The sequence below is a fragment of the Neomonachus schauinslandi genome, chromosome 5 (assembly GCF_002201575.2).
Source record: "Neomonachus schauinslandi chromosome 5, ASM220157v2, whole genome shotgun sequence".
Classification (NCBI taxonomy): Eukaryota; Metazoa; Chordata; class Mammalia; order Carnivora; family Phocidae; genus Neomonachus; species Neomonachus schauinslandi.
Window position 1 is genome coordinate 62079004 of NC_058407.1, and position 10795 is coordinate 62089798.

A 10795-nucleotide genomic window follows, 5' to 3' on the forward strand; every position below is an offset into this window, starting at 1 on the left:
ACTTTGAGCATGTTATTAACATCCCAATTTTAGAAATGAAGAAACGAGACTCAACAGAGATTGGCAAATGGCAGAACTATCACTGAAGGCCAGGTGTCCTGCCTTTGGATCCCCACCTCAGGCTGCTCTCTTTACAAGGCTCCTAATAAACCATCTGTGCCTGCCCACTTCCTGCCTCGCCAGCCCACTTCCTGCCGATCTCTCAGGAGCAAAACTAGGAGGAGAAACACCTTTCGCCCAGGTCTCCTCCTCTGAAGAGCTAGGAGTGAAGGTCCAGTGACTGTTACACACAGGGAAGATGAAGCATTCTTGTTTTATTTTCCAGTTTCCACCCAGACTCAACATGAGACTGAATGTGTTTTTACAGCAAGATACTTCTTCACATTTCAAATGAATGCTTTCACCATCTGTTTGTGATTTCTCTGTGGCAAATCTCTCAGTTCTCTCTCCCCTGAGAAGGGGCATTGTTTACCACTTCTTTGTTGGTCTTTTCCTCTACTGACTTTTACTCAACTTGTCTCCCAGAGAGTTCTGTCAACAATACTTACAGAAAAATTCCTTTGTCCAGGATCCTGGGCTGGACCCGGGAAGGAATTTAGAGATGAGTAAGAGGCACTAGCCAGAAGCTTCTAGTCTAGGGGAAAAAAAAAAAAAAGGTTAAATGAGTCACCTGAGAGATCTGTACTCTGTGGGAATTCAGAGAAGAGAAAGACTGAGGAGAATTGAGGGAGGTTTTGTAGCAGAGGCGGAATTTGCGATGGGAACTGTGGCTGATTAGTTCCTCGGGCAAGTGGTGGGGGAGCATTCCAACTGAGGAATGCCAGCAGAAGCAAGGCCCAGAGTGTGGAAATCCTTGTAGGCAGAATAGTGAGAAATGCAGCTGAGCTGGAATAGGGAGTGGTGACAGAAAAGGCTAGAAAGTATATTAAGACCATGTTAAGGAAGAGCCTACTTTAGCATGTATCCTGAACATGAGGATTTCTCACATAAACTGGGCCCTATTCAAATTACCCCAATTGAGAGAGTTAACTAAAATATAATAAACGATTATGGGGAAGGGTCCTGGAAAAGAACTATATATCTGCAATGATTTTTTTTTTTAAGATTTTATTTATTTCAGGGGCACCTGGGTGGCTCAGTCGTTAAGCGTCTGCCTTCGGCTCAGGTCATGATCCCAGGGTCCTGGGATGGAGCCCCGTATCGGGCTCCCTGCTCCGCGGGAAGCCTGCTTCTCCCTCTCCCACTCCCTCCGCTTGTGTTCCTGCTGTTGCTGTGTCTCTCTCTGTCAAATAAATAAAATTAAAAAAAAAAAAAAAGATTTTATTTATTTCAGAGAGAGAACGGAAGAGCATGAGCTGGGTGAGGGGCAGAAGGAGAGGCAGAGGGAGAAGCAGTCTCCCTGCTGAGCAGGGAGCCAGATGTGGGACTCGATCCTGGGACTCCAGGATCATGACCTGAGCCAAAGGCAGTCGCTTAACCAACTGAGCCACCCAGGTGCCCCTGAAATGATTTTTTTTTTAAGCTTTTATCCTCATATCCCAATCTACGTAAACGTTACAATAGGTCAATGAACCCTGGAATATTCTTCACTTTTTTCACCAAGCATTAACATTTTGCCACATTCACTTTGTCTCATGTTCCTGTTTGTTCTCTCTAAATGTCTCTATTACCCTGGAGGCTGAATTCTTAGTGTAGAACTTTAGGGACTGACGTTGGGTGGGCTTTCATGGGGAAGTGACCCAAAGGTGGAATTTATTCATTCTTTTAGACGTTTGTTGAGAACCTGTACCTTCTCTTCTGTCAGGGAGCTCTAGTTGAGGAAGAACGTCTGCAGCATAGTTCATGTGCCCTGATCCGCGGCGACAATTGACTTCGGGCCCAGGGCACTGGGTGATGCCTTCAAGGTGATCACACTCCTTTTTTCAGTTTCAGAATTAAAGGAGGGAGTGTTCAGCACACACACTCACACCCTTAGAAGCCTTTTTACCTTGAACTTTGTGGGAGCTGGGGCGATCGGGTGTGCCACATTAACTCTAGACTGAGCTGACGGTCCTTTCAGCCCCTTCCACCTAAGAAGAACCATGCCCCAGGCAAAGGAAGGGAGGAGTAGCAGGAAGGAAGTGAGAGCAGGCGCTTACCACTTAGACAAGGTGGTTTTGCAACTTTCTGGTAGAGGACGGTGTTTTGTTGGCGCGGGAGGGAGGGTCGGGTCCGGGAAGCCGGCAGAGTCGGCATACCCAGGGCCAGGTGTTTGATGAGGTGAAGCTAGAGACACAGACAGACATATGGCTAAACTGAGAAGGAAACAGACAGGTACTCCTAGGGAAGGGAGTGGAACTGGACCTAGCAGTAGTGGATTTACATTGAGCGCTCCCTGCAGGGCACCACTGGGAAAGCGTTTACAGGTATAATGTCACTTAATCCTCCCAACTCCTGGAGATGCTGTTATCTTAGTGGGGTAAGGGGAGTTCTGTAAACGGAGGCTCAAGAGACGCATAGGCTTATTTGCCCAAAGGCTTATAGCCCCAAGTGTAAAGGCCAAGGCGGGGCATATATCTGTTTGACTCTGGAGCCCTTGATCATAACCAGTCCAGAGAGAGCTCCATAGAAGTGAGAGATGCTAACCCCAGGATTAAGAATGGGGACACATGGGTCCGAGGCTCTACATAGAGCCTTCCTCACTCCCAAGACCTGGGCACTTTTGCATGTGATTCAGAGCCCTTCAGGGTGAGACTGCAGTCTCCCCTTCTAGCTCCCTTACCCACCACTCCCCATAACACACCCTAAACCAGCCACACTGAACCATCTCATGGACCTGTGTGAATATGGGTACTTTTCTGACTTTGTTCTCTCTCCACTCTCCCCCCTTATACTCCATTCCAGTCTAGCAAAATCTTTGTTTTTTAAGGTTTTATTTATTTATTTGAGAGAGAGAGAGCGCGTGCGCATGAGCAGGGGGAGGGGCAAAGGGAGAGGGAGAAGCAGACTCCCTGCTGAGCATGGAGCCCAAGGCTTAATTCCAGGACCTTGGGATCATGACCTGAGCCAAAGGCAGACACTTAACCAACTGAGCCGTCCAGGCGCCCTGTAGTTTAGCAAAATCTTAATTCAAGGCCCAGCCTGTTGATCCTCTCCTCCACCAGTCCCACTCGCCTTGCTGTTAGAAGTCTTAAGTATCTCTTTGCTGGATACTGAGAAATCTAGATGAGCAGGGCAAGTGCCCAATTCTCAAGGAGCCCGCAGTTTAGAAGGAGACATAATTAGATAAATACAAATAATAAAATAGTAATAGAAGTGTATGCAAGGTGCAGAAGTTGCAAGCGCTTAGGAGGGAGTGATTAAATCAATTAACAGGATAGAGTAGATGTGGTTAAGTGTCATAAAGGATGTGGAATATGAATTGGGGTTTTTAAATTTTTTTTAAGTTTATCTATTTAAGTAATCTCTGCAGCCAGTCTGGGGCTCAAACTCACAACCCGGAGATCAAGAGTCACCTGCTCTTCTAACTGAGCCAGCCAGGTGCCCCTAAATTGGGTTTTTTTAGATAGTTGCCTGAGAGACAAGGAAGGCAAGGACATTCCAGAAAGAGGACACAGCATCTACAACAAGCTACAGTATGGCTTATTCAGGAACTAATAAAGTGTTAGGGAGGGAGACCTGCAGGAAGGAGGAATAATGGGAGTTGAGGCTTACTGAGGAGTCAGGTCATTGAGACCTATCTGCATACCAGAGTTTGAACTATAACTGATAGATACATATGGGCATTTAATCCAAATCTGTTGAGCAGATGGGTGGAGAATCATTAGAAGGTTTTAAGCTGCAGCATGATAGGCCTGTGGGAGCAGGCCAGGCGAGAAACGGCGAGTGCTGAGAACCAAGCCATGACAGTGAGACTCGAAAGCATGGGATGGTTTCCAGAGATGGACACAGTGAGGGATTTGATGAAGGAGGTGAGAGAGAAGTAGTTGAGGGCAGCCGCTGAGACTCTTACTTGGAAGGGGGGGGTGCCTCCTTTCCAAATGGGGGCTTCAGGTAGTAGAGGCCCAGGCTTGCTTGCTTGTTTATAGATGAGTGTCCCCTGTGAGAACAGGCACTCTATCTTTTTCATTTCCCTGTCCTTTGCTTTAGCACTGAGACCAGTGTGGTGGTTGGCTCTCAGGTCCCCAGTGGAGAGCAGAGAGACACGGAGAGCATTCACTTCGAGCTGAATTTTAAATGTGTTATATCTGCTCCTCACAGTTTTCCACAAGGGCCCTCCCAAGAAAAGTCTTCTGCCTGCCTCTCTAACCTCATCTATCTAGAGGAATCTGTGGCCATGGCTGGAAGACTGTCTCTCAAGTGAAAAGTCTTCAAGCCTCACGTTTTACCTTTAAAAGCAATGCACGTTTTACATTCTTCTTATTAATCCCTGTTTTAATATAATACTTCCCTCCCCCCAAAAAACTCCCACTGCAAATAACAATGTCATTCCCGGCATATATGTACTATTTATTCCAGGCTTTATATATACCCCGTAGCACATTGCTGCATACCCCCAGGAGTATCCCAGTTTGAGAAGAACCACAAAATGTGATTTTTTTTTTTCAGCAATGTGCTATATTTTTAATTCCATTGGGCTGATAGGAACACACCCCTTCAACTGCATCTGAGACTCTGAGAAGCCAGAGTCACACGAGGCCAAAAGATGAGAGAGACTTGACTGTAACCTTATGGACCTTTCCAACTCACATTCCCAGGTACTGCAGAAGTTGGGGAAAACTGTGGAAACGAAAGATGAACGGTTTGAACAAAGTGCCAACAACTTCTACCATCAACAGGTAATCCGGAGGGTGGGGAAGGGAGGCTTGGAGGAAGCAAGAAGACAAGGAGGCAGAGTGGCAGAGTGGCCTGAGTGGCAGAAGAAGAGCAGGTCCTACAAACCAACAGGCATCTCTACTAAGCCATCCTCCCCCCAGGGGTAAGGGCCACAGGGTGATCTGCTGCTTACCCTTTCCCTGGCAACCAGAGAAACTTCCCTTTCCCGTTCCTGCTGCCCTGGGTTTTGGGGGACAGACAAGTACTCTTCTTTTCTCTTCGTGGCTCCCCCGGCTATGGTGGCATCACCAGGTCCTTAGACAAAGTTGCAGCAAGCCCCCGCCCCCTCTGCTTTTGGCTTATCACTTCGCCAGAGTGCCTCTGTCCCACCCTCCGGCTCTTCTCATCAGAGTTGCACCCTGTTTTCCTTGTTGCCTCTTTGTCCACTCCCTCTGCCTCACCTGCGCCCTCATTTCTAAATAATCCCTCTGTCTTTCACCTGTCATTCTCCCCAGCAAACCTCCTATTCTCCCTGTGCCTTCCATCTTCGCTGGATGCTAGGGTAATTTTATGTAGAAATTTCCAGTAAGAAGTGGAGAATGGGTTTAACCTCCCAGGGGATATTTCACTTCCCGTCTCCATGTGCCAGGCACTGTGCTGGGTGCTTTACACACATGATCTCATTTAACTGTCATCTCAGCCCCAGAGGTTGCAGTCCCCTCTTTATTGTGGAAGGGGGTTATTAACTTACATGACTACGCAGTTGTCATGCAGTTCTACCACTTAACTCATCCAAGTTAGGTCACAGCTCATGGGTTCAGGACACAGTCGCCCACTAGACTGCTTCACTTCAGACACCAGCCATAAGCTCCGGAGCTCCCAGGCCCCCTGCCCTTCTGACCAACGCTACAAATTTGGGGGTTCCTACTAGCCACTCAGCTTCCACAATCCATGAGAACAACTCACAGAACTCAGGAAAGCGCTCTATTTACAATTACTGCTTTATTACAAACCATACAAATCATGACCAGCCAAGTAAAGAGACACATAAGGTGAGGTCTGGGAGAGCTCCAAATGAGAAGCTTCTGGGTTCTCAAGACATGTCACCTTCCTGGCATTACCAACCAGGGAAGCGCACCCAAGCGTCAGGTGTCTAGAGTTTTTTTTTATTGTGATTTCATTACATAGTGCATCCGTGGCCACATGATTGAATTTAATCTCTAGCTCCCTTTCTCTCCCCTCCACTGGAGGTCAGGCTGATATCACCTGTCTCAAAGCCCCAACCCTCTAATCACATGGTTCATCTTTCCAGCCTGCCCAGCCACCATCCTGAGTCATTTGTTTAGCATAAACTGACTCTGATCTGAGAGGCCCACAATGAATAACAAACACATTCCTATCACTCAGGAAATCCTAAGGAGTTAGAAGTTACTTCCCAGGAACTGGGGACAAAGGCCAGCCAAATTCTTTACTGGACGATATCAGTAAATTGAATTATATGGAAAATAATTCTCTAAAATTATATTAAAAGGACATTCACTATAATCTAATTCAGCAGTTGATTATATTAGAATCATTTGGGAAATGTATATATATATTTTAAAGATTTTTTTTATTTATTGAGAGAGAGAGAGAGCATGAGCTGGAGGAGAGGCAGATAGAGAGGGAGAGGCAGACTCCCTGCTGAGCAGGGAGCCTGATTTGAGGGGGGCTCAATGCGGGGCTCTATCCTAGGACCCTGGGATCATGACCTGAGCTGAAGGCAGACACTTAACCCACTGAGCCACCCAGGCACCCTTTGGGAAATATTTTTACATGTGAGATCTCTGGTAGTAGGGCTTGAGAATCTGTACTTTTAAATTTGTTTTAATGGAAGATTTCAAATATATGCACAGATAGGAAAACTTGTATAATTAATCCACATGTACATACCCATCTCTCAGCTTTAATAATTAATCAACTCATTTCTGTTTCCACCTACTTTCCCGCATCCTTGATTACTATGAAGCAAATTCTACGTATCATATCATTTTATCCATAAAAATTTCATTATCAATCCCTAAAGGTAAGGACTCTTTTAAAATACAACCACAAAGCCATTATCACACCTAAAAATATTTTCTATGAGATATTTACTCGTTACAACAAACCAGAAAGGACAAGAAAAACATGAATTAAAAAATCCTGATTTCAGGGTGCCTGGGTGGCTCAGTCAGTTAAGCATCTACCTCTGGCTTGGGTCATGATGCTGGGTTGGAGCCAAATCAGGCTCCCTTCTCAGGATGGAGCCTGTTTCTCCCTCTCCTTCTGCCCTCCCCCCACTTGTGTGTTCTCTCTCTCAAATAAATGAATAAAATCTTTAAAAAAAAAAAAAATCCTGGGCGCCTGGGTGGCTCAGTTGGTTAAGCGACTGCCTTCAGCTCAGGTCATGATCCTGGAGTCCCGGGATCGAGTCCCGCATCGGGCTCCCTGCTCAGCGGGGGGTCTGCTTCTCCCTCTGACCCTCTTCCCTCTCGTGCTCTCTGTCTCTCATTCTCTCTCTCTCAAATAAATAAATAAAATCTTTAAAAAAAAAAAAAAATCCTGAGGGGCGCCTGGGTGGCTCAGTTTGTTGGGCGGCTGCCTTCGGCTCAGGTCATGATCCCGGAGTCCCGGGATCCAGTCCCGCATCAGGCTCCCTGCTCGGTGGGGAGTCTGCTTCTCCCTCTGACCCTACCCCCTCTTGTGCTCTCTCTTTCACTCTGTCTCTCTCTCAAATAAAATAAAATTTAAAAAAAAAATCCTGATTTTTCCTTTCCATCTGGAGGCACATAATGTCTGCGTGACTCCTTTTTGTGTGACATTAACAGCCTTGGTTGATCATTAACTAGGGAATCTATGTTTTGTATTAAGTTTCCAGGTAATGATGATGTAGTAGCTAGTCTGAGAACAGCATTTGGCAATCACTGAATTACCACCACTGTTGTCTTATATCCTTACAATCGCTCTGCTATGAATGTGTATGATCTTTAAGTAAATCCACAATAAATAAATAGGTTTACAAAAGTGAGATTATTCCGTTGATACTGGTTTTATAACTTGCCCTGTTCAAAGTTAACAATACAATACAAATATCTTTTTTGATATCCCACTAAAATGTAAGATTAAGTGATACCTTCAAAAAGTAGCAATAATTTGTTAGTATAAAATATCCAGTCAATATTCACACTCCCCTAATGATGTCATTTTTTTTTTTTTTTTTTTTAGTTTGTTTAAACCAGCAGCTTGTTGGCATGTTTAAGTCTCTTAGGTTTAAAGTTAAATCTCTTCATCTCCGGGGTTTCTGATCCCTCCCTTGTGCAGTTTGTTTGTCGGTGACACTAGATTGTTCTCCTGACGTTTCCTGAAGCCTCAACTTGACTGATTGAGTCCCTATAGTACTGTTTAGCTGCCCCTCTGTCTCTGGTATTTTCTGTAAATTAATAATCAGATTTAGAGGCTTGATGAGATTCAGATTTTTGTTTTTGTTTGTTTAGGTGGCAAGAATACTTGTAATTTTTATAGGTGTGAGAGTTTTCCATCTGGAGGCACATAATGTCTGCGTGACTCCTTTTTGTGTGACATTAACAGCCTTGGTTGATCATTAACTAGGGAATCTATGTTTTGTATTAAGTTTCCAGGTAATGATGATGTAGTAGCTAGTCTGAGAACAGCATTTGGCAATCACTGATTTAGTCTAACTCTGGGGAGGGAAATAGGATCTGCGAAGGAGGTCATTTAATCAAGGTAAAAGCCTAAGAGTTGCAGAGCTGGGATTCCAACTTAAACCCTGTGCCCTTCCCCCTGCACCTCACTAGGAGGCCTCTGGGGGCATCTGCTCAGCGGCAGTGACTGTTCTGCTTCTAACTGCAGCATGAAAAGAACAGGAATCAGTAAGTCGACACCCACATCAAGAGGGTTCTGCCTCTTGGCCCTTTCTGTACCTCGGTCTTTCCTCTTCCTCTCTGCCTTAAAGGATGGATCTACCAATGGCAGGTGTGTGGGTAGAAAAGGTAGGAGATGAAGGAAAGACCATCAAGAAGAAGAGGATCAGATAGATGTTGACAGTCCCCTCAGAATTTCTGGGTGAGCCCACCAACTGAATGTCACTTGAAGGGGAGAGAAGCTAGATTTGAGAAATGAAATGGAGGGCGCCTGGGTGGCTCAGTTGGTTAAGCGACTGCCTTCAGCTCAGGTCATGATCCTGGAGTCCCGGGATCGAGTCCCACGTCGGGCTCCCTGCTCAGCAGGGAGTCTGCTTCTCTCTCTGACCCTCCCCCCTCTCATGCTCTCTATCTCATTCTCTCTCTCAAATAAATAAATAAAATCTTTAAAAAAAAAATGAAATGAAATGGAGGTAGAATAGGAATAAGGGAAACTTCTCCCGAGAGAAGCGTTTTCCTCCAGTGACTGGTATTTGAACATGCGTGAAAAGCTCATTTCACAAGCACGTCAAGGGAGCCTGCTGCACACCAGGCACCATGCTACATTCTGGGACTTCGATGTGAACAAGACAACATGCCTGCCCTCAGACTCTCACAGTTTAAGGGGAAAGACAGTGACAATGCAGTCCGGTCGGAGACTGGACCTGGGGTGGCTAAGATGAACAAGAGGGAAAAAAACAAGGTCAAGGAGATTGAGAGTGAAGTATTCCAAAAGGTGGACCAGTTGGTCATGTGCCCAGGGCCCTACCACAATCAGCTTGTAGGAGAACTTTTCGTTAATAAATAAATACCACTCCCAAACTTCCCAGCCTGATTCCAAGGCCTTGCCACTTGCCTGGGTTCCTAAGCAAATTTCCATAGGTAGTTTTCCTTGAGGGCTCTGCTTTGCTTCCTCTTCAAACCATATTAAATAGGAAGAATTGTTTTTCTCAAGCAGCATTTTAATTTCTGATTTCTGGTAGTGACAGCTGCTTCCAATTCATTGCTTTTAAAATCAAACCTCGGGGCGCCTGGGTGGCTCAGTTGTTAAGCGTCTGCCTTCGGCTCAGGTCATGGTCCCAAGGTTCTGGGATCGAGCCCCGCATCGGGCTCCCTGCTCCGCGGGGAGCCTGCTTCTTCTTCTCCCCTGCTTGTGTTCCCTCTCTCTCTGTCTCTCTCTGTCAAATAAATAAATACAATCTTTAAAAAAATAAAAAATAAAATAAAATAATAAAGTCAAACCTCATGGTGATGCCTGGGTGGCTCAGTTGGTGAAGCCTCTGACTCTTGATTTCGGCTCAGGTCATGGTCTCAGGGTCTTGAGATCAAGCCCCACATTGTCCTCTGTGCTCAGCGGGGAGTCTGTTGGAGATTCTCTCTATCCCTCTGCCCCTCCCACTGTTTGGGCATGCGTGCTCTCTCTCTCTCTCTCTCGCTCTCAAATAAATAAATAAATAAAATCAAACAAGCTTCTTGTCTCCCTTCAGGACCTCCATCAAATCAAGCACTTTTAGCACTCGCTCAGGATTGATCATGCTCCTTACTGTTTTGCTGAGTGTTTGGGTTTCTCTGAGTCCATTTCTCTCCAGCAAGTGGGGAACCCCAGGACAAGGATTTTCTTAGCACATAGCTTTGTCTGCCTAAGTGCTTAGGACAAGCTTCCAGAATGAGTGGTCCATTAACTGAGGGCTGGGGCTGTTTGCGTAACGGATAGGAAGGACGAACCCAGACTCTTTATGGGGTTACCAAGAATTTGGCATGGATTCAGAGAGCCAAACTGATAAAATCATAAGCTACAGGGCTAGAAATGGTCTTACCCGACATTTATAGAGGAGGAAAATAAAGCCAGAGAAGTGGAATAACTTGCAGGTTTTTGACTCTCAGACAAGTGGGAACCTAAGACTGTGCAAGTTGTATCTGTCAAGAAAGATGCTGGGATTCTTCAGCCTGGAGACATTTTGGGGCGGGGGGACAGGGACAGACAGGCCAGCAAAATAAAATGACACCCAGTGGTGTCCCACCACTCCACACACACACACACACACACACACACACACACA

At 45.7% G+C, this 10795-nt stretch overlaps 1 protein-coding gene across 3 annotated transcripts in view; it reads left to right on the plus strand.

Moving 5' to 3' along the window:
* The window catches only part of BIN2 (bridging integrator 2), a 30656-nt gene that overhangs the window by 2236 nt on the left and 17625 nt on the right, over positions 1 to 10795 (plus strand). For all 3 annotated transcript variants that reach the window (XM_044914841.1, XM_021704815.2, XR_002481161.2), the window contains exon 2: positions 4737 to 4817. In XM_044914841.1, the coding sequence (XP_044770776.1) occupies positions 4737 to 4817 (81 nt within the window). The remainder of the gene's footprint in view (positions 1 to 4736; positions 4818 to 10795) is intronic.